Source organism: Saccoglossus kowalevskii, chromosome 12 (assembly GCF_978046115.1).
Source record: "Saccoglossus kowalevskii chromosome 12, keSacKowa6.1, whole genome shotgun sequence".
Taxonomy (NCBI): Eukaryota; Metazoa; Hemichordata; class Enteropneusta; family Harrimaniidae; genus Saccoglossus; species Saccoglossus kowalevskii.
Window position 1 is genome coordinate 11,041,200 of NC_140652.1, and position 22,623 is coordinate 11,063,822.

Sequence of the window (22,623 nt, forward strand, 5' to 3'; positions counted from 1 at the left end):
ATAAATAAATAAATAAATAAATAAAATAATGTAGGTGTTATGGTTGCATGGTTGTGGTGACCTGTGACATTTACTTTTGACCTTGAAATGTGACGAGATCTTGTGGATCACATGGGTAACGTTCAGTTTTAACCCATCAGCTATTTAACCGTGCTATTATATTGAGAACAGACAAACACATATACTGTGACAATCAACATTGACGTTTTGATCTGAAAATCTAACTGGATCTTGCGAGTCGTATGAGAAACGTACGGTGTAAAGTTTGAAGGTGGTACCCCCTCCAATTGTGTTACGAACTTACATACACACTAAGTATGACCTTGACCTTTGTCTCAAATATGTAACGAGGTAATTGTGGTTCACATGTGTGTAGAACTGAAAGGCTAGACCTAGTGTTCAGTTGGACTACCTTGACCTTGGAACCGTTGTTCTTGCATTGTAACTAGTTATTGGGGTCACACAGTGAACATGTGTGTCAAGTTTGAAGGCCGTACCTATTTTTCGCAATGTTATTCTATACCTTACATACATAAGGTATGTATGTCATTTATTTTTATTATTACATGTTTTTGAGTTTATTGTATTTTATGTCAAGATCTCAAATGGGATACGATAGCAATAAAGAATTACTTACTTACTTACTTACTTACATAAACACATACCGTGACCATAACCTTTGACAATTTGGCCCCAAAATTGTGACCAGGTCTTGTTGGACACATTACAAACATACATACATACATACATGCATACATACATACAATTAATAACCCTATGACGTCATGCACTCCGCATATTAATCCTCACTTGTTTTCCTGGAAGTCGATGGCCAGACCATGTGGCGTATGAATGACGTCAGCGCCACTATGCTCTTCATCGACTATTATTTGTCTATCTTCACCATTCAGCTTAGCCATCTCAATTTTCGGATTATCTCCCAGGTCGCACCAGTACAGGTACCTGGAACATAAGAACGTTTCAATTTCAGCTGAAGACTATCACATAAAAAGAAAGGTGTGTGTTTACATTATCAAGTTAATACAAACCCAGGTACTTACCAATACGACCACGGATTCACATTTTTGAGCGCGCATTGATCAATCGAAACAGTTGAAGTAAAATATTACGTGTAAGATTTTGTATGTAAATCATGCATTGCGTAGCCATTTTTGTTGAGCAGTAGTTTCTGAAAAATATTGGATGATCTTGCTAAATGCATCCATATTTAGTTAAGAATCTCCACATACGGCGGGTACTTACCCTTGACCCGGATGTACAGCAATTCCTCGGGGCCAGTCAATGTCATTGACAATAATTGGATGTGTGTACATTCCATTATAATCTGACACCATTATCCAATTATATGATGAATCAGTCCAGTATATTTTCTTGTTAACCCAATCCACGTCTAGGGCATCTACATTATAAGAAGTTGCCCCATACACTGTCGTCACGTGATCATCGTCCGACATCTTGTAAACACCATGCTTCTGAACATCATTCCAAAATATCAGCCTATCGTGATAGTCAAATCCTATGCCTCGTTTGTAAGAATCGTATTCAGTGAGAACCAAATCTACAGCTATTTCACCAGTATTCTGTAAAATAATATATCAATTGGTGGCGATGAGTTTATATCAACAAAGAGCAAAATAAATGCACTTAACAATGAAATACTTTTTTAATACGAACTCAAAATTAAAGGTATAGCGGCCATTATGATTTCCTGAAGTAAATAAAAAGACGATTCTCCGCTACAAACGTCAAACCAGCTGGCCCGTTTTAATTTGTTGCTGGGAGGGCAGAGTTAAGGTAATGAAATCGAAAAACGGGCGTGGTCTTGGCTGCTGGTGATCAATGTCAACAAATGGTGGTCAATGCGAAGCTTTATAGAAGATTGTTCCTGATTGGCTACCCAATTTTAACACCTTACGTTCAGACCATCAGAGAGTTTGTTTGTTGACAGTTATTTTCAACGTACCAAATTCTGCTTTGTATATATGCTTCGATCCAAACTGAAAATGCTGAAAATTTGGGAATTATTTCGACCTTGTTTACAATTTTAAATCCATTTAATTGAAGCAGCAAGTGTAGAAGTAGGTACTAACACAGTCCCTCTAGAGGGACTGTGGTACAAGTAACACCACGGGACGGCGAGAAGTTGTTTCAGACTACGCCCTCACAACTTCACAGAGCGCAATTGTTTCAGACTATGCCCTCACAGCTCGCTGTCCCGTGGTATTACATATACTATTACAGCAACAGTAAAAAAATCACCTGAAGTGCCGTTAGTGTGTCATCTTCTACTAACATGATATATGACCTGTTGCCCTCACTCGCCGTGTCCCTCATCACCATTAACAACCCATTGTTGTTCGGGAAACCTAGAGAAATGTCAAAATATGTATATTACCTTTTGTACTTGACAATTTGCGATAATAGGCAATACGTGTTTATGTTGTGAGTCGATAATTGTTCCTCTCTCAATGCGTATAACAGTGTAACTTTCAGATTTCAACAGCTCCGCATCAATGATCATTTTAGAAACATCCCCTTTCCAGTGAGTATACAAATTCAACTTTTATTATATGTCACGGAAAGAGTTATATCCAATATATCTGATTTAAATGTATTTTAAAGTGAAAATACATACAATTGCATTTAATTCGTCAATATTGCCGATTAAAATCTACGCTGGGTTGCCAGTGAGCGTTTTTTTTTAAATACTGTAATATTAAAGGGCGGTAGTCGTCGCGCTGCGCATGTGCGACATTTGTGTTGATCAACATTGATTTCTCCCACAATCCAATGCGCTCTTCAAATAGAAATCACAAGTATGAGGTTTGACCTGGGCGCGACTAGCACTGATTACCGCTGGCGACTCCTTCGATACATTCCAATCACCTGAAAATTCCTAATTAAAACTTGGTAACGTCTCAATTTGTACTCGTTGATCTCATTTGAACAGTCAAAGTCGCCATCTTTGTTTATATGAGACCAATATATCTTGCGCATGCGTGGCGCGATGACTACCGCCCTTTAAATATCAGAGTTAAATCCGCGTTGGGCTGTTTTTTTCATTAAATACGTGGGTATATCCAACTTGAATTCATTTAATTTCAACTCGACATTATAGATGATTAAACACATCCACGTCGGACTGGCTGAAAAATTTTATAATTTTCGAAAAATAAATTTTACCTGTTTATATCGTCAATATGCGTGAAAGTTTTGTTGTTTTTCATTTAAATTTAAATCATCAATATTGACGATTTGAAACCACGTCGAGCTGATCGTGAAAGCTTAAAAATATACCGTAGTGTCATTAGCTGAATACGACGACACTCTGAATGCTACCGCTTCATTGGTCGAGAGCGTATGACAGCGCATATGGGGCAAATGGCAGTACTGGACCGTAGCGACGTGTAGTTGGCGAGAGACTGGGGAGTTGCCGGTGAAATCCCCGATAAGACATAAAACCTCTACGTTATATTTTGATATAGGGATAGAAGAGAGGGTAGAAAATAGGAGTTTTGAATTTATAAATTTGTGTGAGTAAATCGGCCGATGTGGGTATCGTGGATGCTTATCCACATGTGTGTTTCTCGATTCAATTATATTTGTTGTTGTTTAATTATAGTTATTATTTTTCATTCGTATTTAGTTTGTATCGATAGACAACCATTTTCTGTATTTGTTCGTTTTCGTTTCATTCGATTCCAAGCATTATTCTCTGAGTTATTTCACCTCACAATACATGTATTCCTATGACAAAGAAGCACAAATCAATTTATTGTAAGCCATTTACGTAATGTTCACAAACATGCCTTTATCACAAAAGAAGGGACTCATTTGGAGAGCAGACATGCTCCTCGTGTCTGTTGTTGCACGTGACCTACAGCTGTCTACTGTGTTCGTTCTTCGTCGACTTCGACTGGCTTCCATGTGAGGTAGTATTCTTGTGTTCTGTTTTCTGACTTGAATTTTTGAATCCGCTGTTTATGTTTTTAACGTCTTTCATGTCTTTTGTAGGAGTGTCCAATCCGTGATTCGAACTTGCGATCTTTGAGTTCCCAGCGAGTCTTCACTAGCATTCAAAAATCTAACTAAACATACTGGATTCGAACCAGCGATCGCTCACATTGCTGACATAGTACAAATCAACTGAGCTATGTGGGTAGTCATGCAAATTGAATAATTTGTTGTCATATTTAGCTTTATTGCCAAATAGTGTTTGCGAGAAAAATATGGGCAGGCAAGGGAATTGAACCCGGCTCCTCCTGATCACTATGTAGAGAACTGACCCACAAGACCACGATGGATTGACTGGTTGTACTTGCAATTGATAAGAGTATATAGTGTATATATATAGAAATACAACATATTTCAATTATTGAGTTACAATTGTCCAAAAAATTGGCAATTTTGTGTTTTTACTTGTGTAAACTATATACATGGCATAACCCGTTAGAGTACATTTTGCCAATTGGGTGTTTGCCATTTGCGTTGCCCATATCTGACCCTAACCCTAACCCTAATGCCAAGACACGTTCCTGTTAATAATTCCGTTGCCCATACCTGACCCGACCCTAACCCTAATGCCAAGACACGTTCCTGTTAATAATTGCATTGCCCATACCTGACCCGACCCTAAACCTAATGCCAAGACACGTTCCTGTTAATAATTCCGTTGCCCATACCTGACCCCACCCTAACCCTAATGCCAAGACACGTTCCTGTTAATAATTCCGTTGACCATACCTGACCCGACCCTAACCCTAATGCCAAGACACGTTCCTGTTAATAATTCCGTTGACCATACCTGACCCGACCCTAACCCTAATGCCAAGACACGTTCCTGTTAATAATTCCGTTGACCATACCTGACCCGACCCTAAACCTAATGCCAAGACACGTTCCTGTTAATAATTCCGTTACCCATACCTGACCCGACCCTAAACCTAATGCCAAGACACGTTCCTGTTAATAATTCCGTTGACCATACCTGACCCGACCCTAACCCTAATGCCAAGACACGTTCCTGTTAATAATTCCGTTGCCCATACCTGACCCGACCCTAACCCTAATGCCAAGACACGTTCCTGTTAATAATTCCGTTACCCATACCTGACCCGACCCTAACCCTAATGCCAAGACACGTTCCTGTTAATAATTCCGTTGCCCATACCTGACCCGACCCTAACCCTAATGCCAAGACACGTTCCTGTTAATAATTCCGTTGCCCATACCTGACCCAACCCTAACCCTAATGCCAAGACACGTTCCTGTTAATAATTCCGTTGCCCATACCTGACCCGACCCTAAACCTAATGCCAAGACACGTTCCTGTTAATAATTCCGTTGCCCATACCTGACCTGACCCTAACCCTAATGCCAAGACACGTTCCTGTTAATAATTCCGTTGCCCATACCTGACCCAACCCTAACCCTAATGCCAAGACACGTTCCTGTTAATAATTCCGTTGCCCATACCTGACCCGACCCTAACCCTAATGCCAAGACACGTTCCTGTTAATAATTCCGTTGCCCATACCTGACCTGACCCTAACCCTAATGCCAAGACATGTTCCTGTTAATAATTCCGTTGCTCATACCTGACCCGACCCTAACCCTAATGCCAAGACACGTTCCTGTTAATAATTCCGTTGCCCATACCTGACCCGACCCTAAACCTAATGCCAAGACACGTTCCTGTTAATAATTCCGTTGCCCATACCTGACCTGACCCTAACCCTAATGCCAAGACATGTTCCTGTTAATAATTCCGTTGCTCATACCTGACCCGACCCTAACCCTAATGCCAAGACATGTTCCTGTTAATAATTCCGTTGCCCATACCTGACCCGACCCTAACCCTAATGCCAAGACACGTTCCTGTTAATAATTCCGTTGCCCATACCTGACCCGACCCTAACCCTAATGCCAAGACACGTTCCTGTTAATAATTCCGTTGCCCATACCTGACCCGACCCTAACCCTAATGCCAAGACACGTTCCTGTTAATAATTCCGTTGCCCATACCTGACCCGACCCTAACCCTAATGCCAAGACACGTTCCTGTTAATAATTCCGTTGCCCATACCTGACCCGACCCTAACCCTAATGCCAAGACACGTTCCTGTTAATAATTCCGTTGCCCATACCTGACCCCACCCTAACCCTAATGCCAAGACACGTTCCTGTTAATAATTCCGTTGACCATACCTGACCCGACCCTAACCCTAATGCCAAGACACGTTCCTGTTAATAATTCCGTTGCCCATACCTGACCCGACCCTAACCCTAATGCCAAGACATGTTCCTGTTAATAATTCCGTTGCCCATACCTGACCCGACCCTAACCCTAATCCCAAGACATGTTCCTGTTAATAATTCCGTTGCCCATACCTGACCCGACCCTAACCCTAATGCCAAGACACGTTCCTGTTAATAATTCCGTTGCCCATACCTGACCCGACCCTTACCCTAATCCCAAGACATGTTCCTGTTAATAATTCCGTTGCCCATACCTGACCTGACCCTAACCCTAATGCCAAGACATGTTCCTGTTAATAATTCCGTTGCCCATACCTGATCCGACCCTAACCCTAATCCCAAGACATGTTCCTGTTAATAATTCCGTTGCCCATACCTGACCCGACCCTAACCCTAATGCCAAGACACGTTCCTGTTAATAATTCCGTTGCCCATACCTGACCCGACCCTTACCCTAATCCCAAGACATGTTCCTGTTAATAATTCCGTTGCCCATACCTGACCTGACCCTAAACCTAATGCCAAGACATGTTCCTGTTAATAATTCCGTTGCCCATACCTGATCCGACCCTAACCCTAATCCCAAGACATGTTCCTGTTAATAATTCCGTTGCCCATACCTGATCCGACCCTAACCCTAATGCCAAGACACGTTCCTGTTAATAATTCCGTTGCCCATACCTGACCCGACCCTTACCCTAATCCCAAGACATGTTCCTGTTAATAATTCCGTTGCCCATACCTGACCTGACCCTAACCCTAATGCCAAGACATGTTCCTGTTAATAATTCCGTTGCCCATACCTGACCTGACCCTTACCCTAATCCCAAGACATGTTCCTGTTAATAATTCCGTTGCCCATACCTGACCCGACCCTAACCCTAATGCCAAGACATGTTCCTGTTAATAATTCCGTTGCCTATACCTGACCCGACCCTTACCCTAATGCCAAGACACGTTCCTGTTAATAATTCCGTTGCCCATACCTGACCTGACCCTAACCCTAATGCCAAGACATGTTCCTGTTAATAATTCCGTTGCCCATACCTGATCCGACCCTAACCCTAATCCCAAGACATGTTCCTGTTAATAATTCCGTTGCCCATACCTGACCCGACCCTAAACCTAATGCCAAGACACGTTCCTGTTAATAATTCCGTTGCCCATACCTGACCCGACCCTAACCCTAATCCCAAGACATGTTCCTGTTAATAATTCCGTTGCCCATACCTGACCTGACCCTAACCCTAATGCCAAGACACGTTCCTGTTAATAATTCCGTTGTCCATACCTGACCCGACCCTAACCCTAATGCCAAGACACGTTCCTGTTAATAATTCCGTTGCCCATACCTGACCCGACCCTAACCCTAATGCCAAGACACGTTCCTGTTAATAATTCCGTTGCCCATACCTGACCCAACCCTAACCCTAATGCCAAGACACGTTCCTGTTAATAATTCCGTTGCCCATACCTGACCCAACCCTAACCCTAATGCCAAGACACGTTCCTGTTAATAATTCCGTTGCCCATACCTGACCCGACCCTAACCCTAATGCCAAGACATGTTCCTGTTAATAATTCCGTTGCCCATACCTGACCCGACCCTAACCCTAATGCCAAGACACGTTCCTGTTAATAATTCCGTTGCTCATACCTGACCCGACCCTAAACCTAATGCCAAGACACGTTCCTGTTAATAATTCCGTTGCCCATACCTGACCCGACCCTAAACCTAATGCCAAGACACGTTCCTGTTAATAATTCCGTTGCCCATACCTGACCCGACCCTAAACCTAATGCCAAGACACGTTCCTGTTAATAATTCCGTTGCCCATACCTGACCTGACCCTAACCCTAATCCCAAGACACGTTCCTGTTAATAATTCCGTTGCCCATACCTGATCCGACCCTAACCCTAATGCCAAGACACGTTCCTGTTAATAATTCCGTTGACCATACCTGACCCGACCCTAACCCTAATGCCAAGACACGTTCCTGTTAATAATTCCGTTGCCCATACCTGACCCGACCCTAAACCTAATGCCAAGACACGTTCCTGTTAATAATTCCGTTGCCCATACCTGACCCGACCCTAAACCTAATGCCAAGACACGTTCCTGTTAATAATTCCGTTGCCCATACCTGACCCGACCCTAACCCTAATGCCAAGACACGTTCCTGTTAATAATTCCGTTGCCCATACCTGACCTGACCCTAACCCTAATCCCAAGACACGTTCCTGTTAATAATTCCGTTGCCCATACCTGACCCAACCCTAACCCTAATGCCAAGACACGTTCCTGTTAATAATTCCGTTGCCCATACCTGACCCAACCCTAAACCTAATGCCAAGACACGTTCCTGTTAATAATTCCGTTGCCCATACCTGACCCGACCCTAACCCTAATGCCAAGACACGTTCCTGTTAATAATTCCGTTGCCCATACCTGACCTGACCCTAACCCTAATGCCAAGACACGTTCCTGTTAATAATTCCGTTGCCCATACCTGACCTGACCCTAACCCTAATGCCAAGACATGTTCCTGTTAATAATTCCGTTGCCCATACCTGACCCGACCCTTACCCTAATGCCAAGACACGTTCCTGTTAATAATTACGTTGCCCATACCTGACCCAACCCTAACCCTAATGCCAAGACACGTTCCTGTTAATAATTACGTTGCCCATACCTGACCTGACCCTAACCCTAATCCCAAGACACGTTCCTGTTAATAATTCCGTTGCCCATACCTGACCCGACCCTAACCCTAATGCCAAGACATGTTCCTGTTAATAATTCCGTTGCCCATACCTGACCCGACCCTAACCCTAATGCCAAGACACGTTCCTGTTAATAATTCCGTTGCCCATACCTGACCCGACCCTAACCCTAATGCCAAGACATGTTCCTGTTAATAATTCCGTTGCCCATACCTGACCCGACCCTAACCCTAATGCCAAGACATGTTCCTGTTAATAATTCCGTTGCCCATACCTGACCCGACCCTAACCCTAATGCCAAGACACGTTCCTGTTAATAATTACGTTGCCCATACCTGATCCGACCCTAACCCTAATCCCAAGACATGTTCCTGTTAATAATTCCGTTGCCCATACCTGACCCGACCCTAACCCTAATGCCAAGACATGTTCCTGTTAATAATTCCGTTGCCCATACCTGACCTGACCCTAACCCTAATGCCAAGACATGTTCCTGTTAATAATTCCGTTGCCCATACCTGACCCGACCCTAAACCTAATCCCAAGACACGTTCCTGTTAATAATTCCGTTGCTCATACCTGACCCGACCCTAACCCTAATGCCAAGACACGTTCCTGTTAATAATTCCGTTGCCCATACCTGACCCGACCCTAACCCTAATGCCAAGACACGTTCCTGTTAATAATTCCGTTGCCCATACCTGACCCGACCCTAACCCTAATGCCAAGACACGTTCCTGTTAATAATTACGTTGCCCATACCTGACCTGACCCTAACCCTAACCCTAACCCTAACCCTAACCGTTGACCATACCTGACCTGACCCTTACCCTAATCCCAAGACACGTTCCTGTTAATAATTCCGTTGCCATACCTGACCCGACCCTAACCCTAATGCCAAGACACGTTCCTGTTAATAATTACGTTGCCCATACCTGACCTGACCCTAACCCTAATGCCAAGACACGTTCCTGTTAATAATTCCGTTGCCCATACCTGATCCGACCCTTACCCTAATGCCAAGACACGTTCCTGTTAATAATTCCGTTGCCCATACCTGATCCGACCCTTACCCTAATGCCAAGACACGTTCCTGTTAATAATTCCGTTGACCATACCTGACCCGACCCTAACCCTAATGCCAAGACACGTTCCTGTTAATAATTCCGTTGCCCATACCTGACCTGACCCTAACCCTAATGCCAAGACATGTTCCTGTTAATAATTCCGTTGCCCATACCTGATCCGACCCTAACCCTAATGCCAAGACACGTTCCTGTTAATAATTCCGTTGCCCATACCTGACCCGACCCTAAACCTAATGCCAAGACACGTTCCTGTTAATAATTCCGTTGACCATACCTGACCCGACCCTAACCCTAATGCCAAGACACGTTCCTGTTAATAATTCCGTTGTCCATACCTGATCCGACCCTAAACCTAATGCCAAGACACGTTCCTGTTAATAATTCCGTTGACCATACCTGATCCGACCCTAAACCTAATGCCAAGACACGTTCCTGTTAATAATTCCGTTGACCATACCTGATCCGACCCTAAACCTAATGCCAAGACACGTTCCTGTTAATAATTCCGTTGCCCATACCTGACCCGACCCTAACCCTAATGCCAAGACACGTTCCTGTTAATAATTCCGTTGTCCATACCTGATCCGACCCTAAACCTAATGCCAAGACACGTTCCTGTTAATAATTCCGTTGCCCATACCTGACCCGACCCTAACCCTAATGCCAAGACACGTTCCTGTTAATAATTCCGTTGCCCATACCTGATCCGACCCTAACCCTAATGCCAAGACACGTTCCTGTTAATAATTCCGTTGCCCATACCTGACCTGACCCTAACCCTAATCCCAAGACACGTTCCTGTTAATAATTCCGTTGCCCATACCTGACCCAACCCTAACCCTAATCCCAAGACACGTTCCTGTTAATAATTCCGTTGCCCATACCTGACCCGACCCTAACCCTAATGCCAAGACATGTTCCTGTTAATAATTCCGTTGCCCATACCTGACCCGACCCTAACCCTAATGCCAAGACACGTTCCTGTTAATAATTCCGTTGCCCATACCTGACCCGACCCTAGACCCTAATGCCAAGACACGTTCCTGTTAATAATTCCGTTGCCCATTCCTGACCCGACCCTAACCCTAATGCCAAGACACGTTCCTGTTAATAATTCCGTTGCCCATACCTGATCCGACCCTAACCCTAATGCCAAGACACGTTCCTGTTAATAATTCCGTTGCCCATACCTGATCCGACCCTAACCCTAATGCCAAGACACGTTCCTGTTAATAATTCCGTTGACCATACCTGACCCGACCCTAACCCTAATGCCAAGACACGTTCCTGTTAATAATTCCGTTGACCATACCTGACCCGACCCTAACCCTAATGCCAAGACACGTTCCTGTTAATAATTCCGTTGACCATACCTGACCCGACCCTAACCCTAATGCCAAGACACGTTCCTGTTAATAATTCCGTTGCCCATACCTGATCCGACCCTAACCCTAATGCCAAGACATGTTCCTGTTAATAATTCCGTTGCCCATACCTGACCCGACCCTAACCCTAATGCCAAGACACGTTCCTGTTAATAATTCCGTTGCCCATACCTGACCCGACCCTAACCCTAATGCCAAAACACGTTCCTGTTAATAATTGCATTGCCCATACCTGACCCGACCCTAACCCTAATGCCAAGACACGTTCCTGTTAATAATTCCGTTGCCCATACCTGATCCGACCCTAACCCTAATGCCAAGACATGTTCCTGTTAATAATTCCGTTGCCCATACCTGATCCGACCCTAACCCTAATGCCAAGACACGTTCCTGTTAATAATTCCGTTGCCCATACCTGACCCGACCCTAAACCTAATGCCAAGACACGTTCCTGTTAATAATTCCGTTGCCCATACCTGACCCGACCCTAACCCTAATGCCAAGACACGTTCCTGTTAATAATTCCGTTGCCCATACCTGACCCGACCCTAACCCTAATGCCAAGACACGTTCCTGTTAATAATTCCGTTGCCCATACCTGATCCGACCCTAACCCTAATGCCAAGACACGTTCCTGTTAATAATTCCGTTGCCCATACCTGACCCAACCCTAAACCTAATGCCAAGACACGTTCCTGTTAATAATTTCGTTGCCCATACCTGACCCGACCCTAAACCTAATGCCAAGACACGTTCCTGTTAATAATTCCGTTGCCCATACCTGACCCGACCCTAACCCTAATGCCAAGACACGTTCCTGTTAATAATTCCGTTGCCCATACCTGACCCGACCCTAACCCTAATGCCAAGACACGTTCCTGTTAATAATTCCGTTGCCCATACCTGATCCGACCCTAACCCTAATGCCAAGACACGTTCCTGTTAATAATTCCGTTGCCCATACCTGACCCAACCCTAAACCTAATGCCAAGACACGTTCCTGTTAATAATTTCGTTGCCCATACCTGACCCGACCCTAAACCTAATGCCAAGACACGTTCCTGTTAATAATTCCGTTGCCCATACCTGACCCGACCCTAACCCTAATGCCAAGACACGTTCCTGTTAATAATTCCGTTGCCCATACCTGACCCGACCCTAACCCTAATGCCAAGACACGTTCCTGTTAATAATTCCGTTGCCCATACCTGACCCGACCCTAAACCTAATGCCAAGACACGTTCCTGTTAATAATTCCGTTGCCCATACCTGATCCGACCCTAACCCTAATGCCAAGACACGTTCCTGTTAATAATTGCATTGCCCATACCTGATCCGACCCTAAACCTAATGCCAAGACACGTTCCTGTTAATAATTCCGTTGCCCATACCTGACCCGACCCTAACCCTAATGCCAAGACACGTTCCTGTTAATAATTCCGTTGCCCATACCTGACCCAACCCTAACCCTAATGCCAAGACACGTTCCTGTTAATAATTCCGTTGCCCATGCCTGACCCGACCCTAACCCTAATGCCAAGACACGTTCCTGTTAATAATTCCGTTGTCCATACCTGACCCAACCCTAACCCTAATGCCAAGACATGTTCCTGTTAATAATTCCGTTGCCCATACCTGACCCGACCCTAACCCTAATGCCAAGACATGTTCCTGTTAATAATTCCGTTGCCCATACCTGACCCGACCCTAAACCTAATGCCAAGACACGTTCCTGTTAATAATTCCATTGCCCATACCTGACCCGACCCTAACCCTAATGCCAAGACACGTTCCTGTTAATAATTCCGTTGCCCATACCTGACCCGACCCTAACCCTAATGCCAAGACACGTTCCTGTTAATAATTCCATTGCCCATACCTGACCCCACCCTAACCCTAATGCCAAGACACGTTCCTGTTAATAATTCCGTTGCCCATACCTGACCCGACCCTAAACCTAATGCCAAGACACGTTCCTGTTAATAATTCCGTTGCCCATACCTGACCCGACCCTAACCCTAATGCCAAGACACGTTCCTGTTAATAATTCCGTTGCCCATACCTGACCCGACCCTAAACCTAATGCCAAGACACGTTCCTGTTAATAATTCCGTTGCCCATACCTGACCCGACCCTAAACCTAATGCCAAGACACGTTCCTGTTAATAATTCCGTTGTCCATACCTGACCCGACCCTAAACCTAATGCCAAGACACGTTCCTGTTAATAATTCCATTGCCCATACCTGACCCCACCCTAACCCTAATGCCAAGACACGTTCCTGTTAATAATTCCGTTGCCCATACCTGACCCGACCCTAAACCTAATGCCAAGACACGTTCCTGTTAATAATTCCGTTGCCCATACCTGACCCGACCCTAACCCTAATGCCAAGACACGTTCCTGTTAATAATTCCGTTGCCCATACCTGACCCGACCCTAAACCTAATGCCAAGACACGTTCCTGTTAATAATTCCGTTGCCCATACCTGACCCGACCCTAAACCTAATGCCAAGACACGTTCCTGTTAATAATTCCGTTGTCCATACCTGACCCGACCCTAAACCTAATGCCAAGACACGTTCCTGTTAATAATTCCGTTGCCCATACCTGACCCGACCCTAACCCTAATGCCAAGACACGTTCCTGTTAATAATTCCGTTGCCCATACCTGACCCCACCCTAACCCTAATGCCAAGACACGTTCCTGTTAATAATCCCGTTGCCCATACCAGACCCGACCCTAACCCTAATGCCAAGACACGTTCCTGTTAATAATTCCGTTGCTCATACCTGACCCGACCCTAAACCTAATGCCAAGACACGTTCCTGTTAATAATTCCGTTGCCCATACCTGACCCGACCCTAAACCTAATGCCAAGACACGTTCCTGTTAATAATTCCGTTGTCCATACCTGACCCGACCCTAAACCTAATGCCAAGACACGTTCCTGTTAATAATTCCGTTGCCCATACCTGACCCGACCCTAAACCTAATGCCAAGACACGTTCCTGTTAATAATCCCGTTGCCCATACCAGACCCGACCCTAACCCTAATGCCAAGACACGTTCCTGTTAATAATTCCGTTGCTCATACCTGACCCGACCCTAAACCTAATGCCAAGACACGTTCCTGTTAATAATTCCGTTGCCCATACCAGACCCAACCCTAACCCTAATGCCAAGACATGTTCCTGTTAATAATTCCGTTGCCCATACCTGACCCGACCCTAACCCTAATGCCAAGACACGTTCCTGTTAATAATTCCGTTGCCCATACCTGACCCGACCCTAACCCTAACCCTAACCCTAACCCTAACCCTAACCCTAACCCTAACCGTTGCCCATACCTGACCCGACCCTAAACCTAATGCCAAGACACGTTCCTGTTAATAATTCCGTTGCCCATACCTGACCCGACCCTAACCCTAATGCCAAGACACGTTCCTGTTAATAATTCCGTTGCCCATACCTGACCCGACCCTAAACCTAATGCCAAGACACGTTCCTGTTAATAATTCCGTTGCCCATACCTGACCCGACCCTAACCCTAATGCCAAGACACGTTCCTGTTAATAATTCCGTTGCCCATACCTGACCCGACCCTAAACCTAATGCCAAGACACGTTCCTGTTAATAATTCCGTTGCCCATACCTGACCCGACCCTAACCCTAATGCCAAGACACGTTCCTGTTAATAATCCCGTTGCCCATACCTGACCCAACCCTAAACCTAATGCCAAGACACGTTCCTGTTAATAATTCCGTTGCCATACCTGACCCGACCCTAACCCTAATGCCAAGACACGTTCCTGTTAATAATTCCGTTGTCCATACCTGATCCGACCCTAACCCTAATGCCAAGACACGTTCCTGTTAATAATTCCGTTGCCCATACCTGACCCGACCCTAACCCTAATGCCAAGACACGTTCCTGTTAATAATTCCGTTGTCCATACCTGATCCGACCCTAACCCTAATGCCAAGACACGTTCCTGTTAATAATTCCGTTGCCTATACCTGACCCAACCCTAACCCTAATGCCAAGACACGTTCCTGTTAATAATTCCGTTGTCCATACCTGATCCGACCCTAACCCTAATGCCAAGACACGTTCCTGTTAATAATTCCGTTGACCATACCTGATCCGACCCTAACCCTAATGCCAAGACACGTTCCTGTTAATAATTCCGTTGCCCATACCTGACCCAACCCTAACCCTAATGCCAAGACACGTTCCTGTTAATAATTCCGTTGCCCATACCTGACCCGACCCTAAACCTAATGCCAAGACACGTTCCTGTTAATAATTCCGTTGCCCATACCTGACCCGACCCTAACCCTAATGCCAAGACACGTTCCTGTTAATAATTCCGTTGCCCATACCTGACCCGACCCTAAACCTAATGCCAAGACACGTTCCTGTTAATAATTCCGTTGCCCATACCTGACCCGACCCTAACCCTAATGCCAAGACACGTTCCTGTTAATAATTCCGTTGCCCATACCTGACCCGACCCTAAACCTAATGCCAAGACACGTTCCTGTTAATAATTCCGTTGCCCATACCTGACCCGACCCTAACCCTAATGCCAAGACACGTTCCTGTTAATAATCCCGTTGCCCATACCTGACCCAACCCTAAACCTAATGCCAAGACACGTTCCTGTTAATAATCCCGTTGCCCATACCTGACCCGACCCTAACCCCAATGCCAAGACACGTTCCTGTTAATAATTCCGTTGCCCATACCTGACCCGACCCTAACCCTAATGCCAAGACATGTTCCTGTTAATAATCCCGTTGCCCATACCAGACCCGACCCTAACCCTAATGCCAAGACACGTTCCTGTTAATAATTCCGTTGCCCATACCTGACCCGACCCTAACCCTAATCCCAAGACACGTTCCTGTTAATAATTCCGTTGCCCATACCTGACCCGACCCTAACCCTAATGCCAAGACACGTTCCTGTTAATAATTCCGTTGCCCATACCTGACCCAACCCTAACCCTAATCCCAAGACACGTTCCTGTTAATAATTCCGTTGCCCATACCTGACCCGACCCTAACCCTAATCCCAAGACACGTTCCTGTTAATAATTCCGTTGCCCATACCTGACCCGACCCTAACCCTAATGCCAAGACATGTTCCTGTTAATAATCCCGTTGCCCATACCAGACCCGACCCTAACCCTAATGCCAAGACACGTTCCTGTTAATAATTCCGTTGCCCATACCTGACCCGACCCTAACCCTAATCCCAAGACACGTTCCTGTTAATAATTCCGTTGCCCATACCTGACCCGACCCTAACCCTAATGCCAAGACATGTTCCTGTTAATAATCCCGTTGCCCATACCAGACCCGACCCTAACCCTAATGCCAAGACACGTTCCTGTTAATAATTCCGTTGTCCATACCTGACCCGACCCTAACCCTAATGCCAAGACACGTTCCTGTTAATAATTCCGTTGACCATACCTGACCTGACCCTAACCCTAATGCCAAGACACGTTCCTGTTAATAATTCCGTTGCCCATACCTGACCCGACCCTAACCCTAATGCCAAGACATGTTCCTGTTAATAATTCCGTTGCCTATACCTGACCCGACCCTTACCCTAATGCCAAGACACGTTCCTGTTAATAATTCCGTTGCCCATACCTGACCCGACCCTAACCCTAATGCCAAGACATGTTCCTGTTAATAATTCCGTTGCCTATACCTGACCCGACCCTAAACCTAATGCCAAGACACGTTCCTGTTAATAATTCCGTTGACCATACCTGACCTGACCCTAACCCTAATGCCAAGACACGTTCCTGTTAATAATTCCGTTGCCCATACCTGACCCGACCCTAACCCTAATGCCAAGACATGTTCCTGTTAATAATTCCGTTGCCTATACCTGACCCGACCCTTACCCTAATGCCAAGACACGTTCCTGTTAATAATTCCGTTGCCCATACCTGACCCGACCCTAACCCTAATGCCAAGACATGTTCCTGTTAATAATTCCGTTGCCTATACCTGACCCGACCCTTACCCTAATGCCAAGACACGTTCCTGTTAATAATTCCGTTGCCCATACCTGACCCGACCCTAACCCTAATGCCAAGACACGTTCCTGTTAATAATTCCGTTGCCCATACCTGACCCGACCCTAACCCTAATGCCAAGACACGTTCCTGTTAATAATTCCGTTGCCCATACCTGACCTGACCCTAACCCTAATGCCAAGACACGTTCCTGTTAATAATTGCGTTGCCCATACCTGACCCGACCCTTACCCTAATGCCAAGACATGTTCCTGTTAATAATTCCGTTGCCCATACCTGACCCGACCCTAACCCTAATCCCAAGACATGTTCCTGTTAATAATTCCGTTGCCCATACCTGACCCGACCCTAACCCTAATGCCAAGACACGTTCCTGTTAATAATTCCGTTGCCCATACCTGACCCGACCCTAACCCTAATCCCAAGACATGTTCCTGTTAATAATTCCGTTGCCCATACCTGACCCGACCCTAACCCTAATGCCAAGACACGTTCCTGTTAATAATTCCGTTGCCCATACCTGACCCAACCCTAACCCTAATGCCAAGACACGTTCCTGTTAATAATTGCATTGCCCATACCTGACCCGACCCTAACCCTAATGCCAAGACACGTTCCTGTTAATAATTCCGTTGCCCATACCTGACCCGACCCTAACCCTAATGCCAAGACACGTTCCTGTTAATAATTCCGTTGCCCATACCTGACCTGACCCTAACCCTAATGCCAAGACACGTTCCTGTTAATAATTCCGTTGCCCATACCTGATCCGACCCTAACCCTAATCCCAAGACACGTTCCTGTTAATAATTACGTTGCCCATACCTGACCCGACCCTAACCCTAATGCCAAGACATGTTCCTGTTAATAATTGCGTTGTCCATACCTGACCCGACCCTAACCCTAATGCCAAGACACGTTCCTGTTAATAATTCTGTTGCCCATACCTGACCCGACCCTAACCCTAATGCCAAGACACGTTCCTGTTAATAATTGCGTTGTCCATACCTGATCCGACCCTAACCCTAATCCCAAGACACGTTCCTGTTAATAATTACGTTGCCCATACCTGACCCAACCCTAACCCTAATCCCAAGACACGTTCCTGTTAATAATTACGTTGCCCATACCTGACCCAACCCTAACCCTAATCCCAAGACATGTTCCTGTTAATAATTACGTTGCCCATACCTGACCCGACCCTAACCCTAATCCCAAGACACGTTCCTGTTAATAATTCCGTTGCCCATACCTGATCCGACCCTAACCCTAATGCCAAGACATGTTCCTGTTAATAATTCCGTTGCCCATACCTGACCCGACCCTAACCCTAATGCCAAGACACGTTCCTGTTAATAATTCCGTTGACCATACCTGACCCGACCCTAACCCTAATGCCAAGACACGTTCCTGTTAATAATTCCGTTGCCCATACCTGACCCGACCCTAACCCTAATGCCAAGACATGTTCCTGTTAATAATTCCGTTGCCTATACCTGACCCGACCCTTACCCTAATGCCAAAACACGTTCCTGTTAATAATTCCGTTGCTCATACCTGACCCGACCCTAACCCTAATCCCAAGACACGTTCCTGTTAATAATTCCGTTGCCCATACCTGACCCGACCCTAACCCTAATCCCAAGACACGTTCCTGTTAATAATTCCGTTGCCCATACCTGACCCGACCCTAAACCTAATGCCAAGACACGTTCCTGTTAATAATTGCATTGCCCATACCTGACCCGACCCTAACCCTAATGCCAAGACACGTTCCTGTTAATAATCCCGTTGCCCATACCTGACCCGACCCTAACCCTAATCCCAAGACACGTTCCTGTTAATAATTCCGTTGCCCATACCTGATCCGACCCTAACCCTAATCCCAAGACACGTTCCTGTTAATAATTACGTTGCCCATACCTGACCCGACCCTAACCCTAATGCCAAGACACGTTCCTGTTAATAATTCCGTTGCCCATACCTGACCCGACCCTAACCCTAATGCCAAGACATGTTCCTGTTAATAATTCCGTTGCCTATACCTGACCCGACCCTTACCCTAATGCCAAGACACGTTCCTGTTAATAATTCCGTTGCCCATACCTGACCCGACCCTAACCCTAATGCCAAGACATGTTCCTGTTAATAATTCCGTTGCCTATACCTGACCCGACCCTTACCCTAATCCCAAGACATGTTCCTGTTAATAATTCCGTTGCCCATACCTGACCTGACCCTAACCCTAATGCCAAGACACGTTCCTGTTAATAATTCCGTTGCCCATACCTGACCCGACCCTAACCCTAATGCCAAGACATGTTCCTGTTAATAATTCCGTTGCCCATACCTGACCCGACCCTAAACCTAATGCCAAGACACGTTCCTGTTAATAATTCCGTTGCCCATACCTGACCCGACCCTAACCCTAATGCCAAGACACGTTCCTGTTAATAATTCCGTTGCCCATACCTGACCTGACCCTAACCCTAATCCCAAGACACGTTCCTGTTAATAATTCCGTTGCCCATACCTGACCCGACCCTAACCCTAATGCCAAGACACGTTCCTGTTAATAATTCCGTTGACCATACCTGACCTGACCCTAACCCTAATGCCAAGACACGTTCCTGTTAATAATTCCGTTGACCATACCTGATCCGACCCTAACCCTAATGCCAAGACACGTTCCTGTTAATAATTCCGTTGCCCATACCTGACCTGACCCTAACCCTAATGCCAAGACACGTTCCTGTTAATAATTCCGTTGACCATACCTGATCCGACCCTAACCCTAATGCCAAGACACGTTCCTGTTAATAATTCCGTTGCCCATACCTGACCTGACCCTAACCCTAATCCCAAGACATGTTCCTGTTAATAATTCCGTTGCCCATACCTGACCCGACCCTTACCCTAATCCCAAGACACGTTCCTGTTAATAATTCCGTTGCCCATACCTGACCCGACCCTAACCCTAATGCCAAGACACGTTCCTGTTAATAATTCCGTTGACCATATCTGACCCGACCCTAACCCTAATGCCAAGACACGTTCCTGTTAATAATTCCGTTGCCTATACCTGACCCGACCCTTACCCTAATGCCAAGACATGTTCCTGTTAATAATTCCGTTGCCTATACCTGACCCGACCCTAAACCTAATGCCAAGACACGTTCCTGTTAATAATTCCGTTGCCCATACCTGACCCGACCCTAACCCTAATGCCAAGACACGTTCCTGTTAATAATTCCGTTGCCCATACCTGACCCGACCCTAACCCTAATGCCAAGACACGTTCCTGTTAATAATTCCGTTGCCCATACCTGACCCGACCCTAACCCTAATGCCAAGACACGTTCCTGTTAATAATTCCGTTGCCCATACCTGACCCTAACCCTAATGCCAAGACACGTTCCTGTTAATAATTCCGTTGCCCATACCTGACCCAACCCTAACCCTAATGCCAAGACATGTTCCTGTTAATAATTGCATTGCCCATACCTGACCCGACCCTTACCCTAATCCCAAGACATGTTCCTGTTAATAATTACGTTGCCCATACCTGACCTGACCCTAACCCTAATGCCAAGACACGTTCCTGTTAATAATTCCGTTGCCCATACCTGACCCGACCCTAACCCTAATGCCAAGACATGTTCCTGTTAATAATTCCGTTGCCCATACCTGACCCGACCCTAACCCTAATGCCAAGACACGTTCCTGTTAATAATTCCGTTGCCCATACCTGACCCGACCCTAACCCTAATGCCAAGACACGTTCCTGTTAATAATTCCGTTGCCCATACCTGACCCGACCCTTACCCTAATCCCAAGACATGTTCCTGTTAATAATTCCGTTGCCCATACCTGACCCGACCCTAACCCTAATGCCAAGACACGTTCCTGTTAATAATTCCGTTGCCCATACCTGACCCGACCCTAACCCTAATCCCAAGACACGTTCCTGTTAATAATTCCGTTGCCCATACCTGATCCGACCCTAACCCTAATCCCAAGACATGTTCCTGTTAATAATTCCGTTGCCCATACCTGACCCGACCCTAACCCTAATGCCAAGACATGTTCCTGTTAATAATTCCGTTGCCCATACCTGACCCGACCCTAACCCTAATCCCAAGACATGTTCCTGTTAATAATTCCGTTGCCCATACCTGACCCGACCCTAACCCTAATGCCAAGACACGTTCCTGTTAATAATTCCGTTGCCCATACCTGACCTGACCCTAACCCTAATGCCAAGACACGTTCCTGTTAATAATTCCGTTGCCCATACCTGACCCGACCCTAACCCTAATGCCAAGACACGTTCCTGTTAATAATTCCGTTGCCCATACCTGACCTGACCCTAACCCTAATGCCAAGACATGTTCCTGTTAATAATTCCGTTGCCCATACCTGACCCAACCCTAACCCTAATGCCAAGACACGTTCCTGTTAATAATTCCGTTGCCCATACCTGACCCGACCCTAACCCTAATCCCAAGACATGTTCCTGTTAATAATTCCGTTGACCATACCTGACCTGACCCTAACCCTAATGCCAAGACATGTTCCTGTTAATAATTCCGTTGACCATACCTGACCCGACCCTAACCCTAATCCCAAGACACGTTCCTGTTAATAATTCCGTTGCCCATACCTGACCCGACCCTAACCCTAATGCCAAGACACGTTCCTGTTAATAATTCCGTTGACCATACCTGACCCGACCCTAACCCTAATGCCAAGACATGTTCCTGTTAATAATTCCGTTGCCCATACCTGACCCGACCCTAACCCTAATCCCAAGACATGTTCCTGTTAATAATTCCGTTGCCCATACCTGACCTGACCCTAACCCTAATGCCAAGACATGTTCCTGTTAATAATTCCGTTGCCCATACCTGACCTGACCCTAACCCTAATGCCAAGACATGTTCCTGTTAATAATTCTGTTGCCCATACCTGACCTGACCCTAACCCTAATCCCAAGACATGTTCCTGTTAATAATTCCGTTGCCCATACCTGACCTGACCCTAACCCTAATGCCAAGACATGTTCCTGTTAATAATTCCGTT

General features: G+C 45.6%; 1 protein-coding gene across 1 annotated transcript in view; it reads right to left on the reverse strand.

The window, feature by feature from the left end:
• Positions 1 to 22,623, reverse strand: part of LOC102806512 (low-density lipoprotein receptor-related protein 5-like) — a 42,209-nt gene that overhangs the window by 14,522 nt on the left and 5,064 nt on the right. The window contains exons 2-4 of the mRNA XM_006813825.3: positions 2,281 to 2,387; positions 1,264 to 1,601; positions 811 to 963 (exon numbers count right to left, since the gene is read on the reverse strand). Of these exons, the coding sequence (XP_006813888.1) occupies positions 811 to 963; positions 1,264 to 1,601; positions 2,281 to 2,387 (598 nt within the window). The remainder of the gene's footprint in view (positions 1 to 810; positions 964 to 1,263; positions 1,602 to 2,280; positions 2,388 to 22,623) is intronic.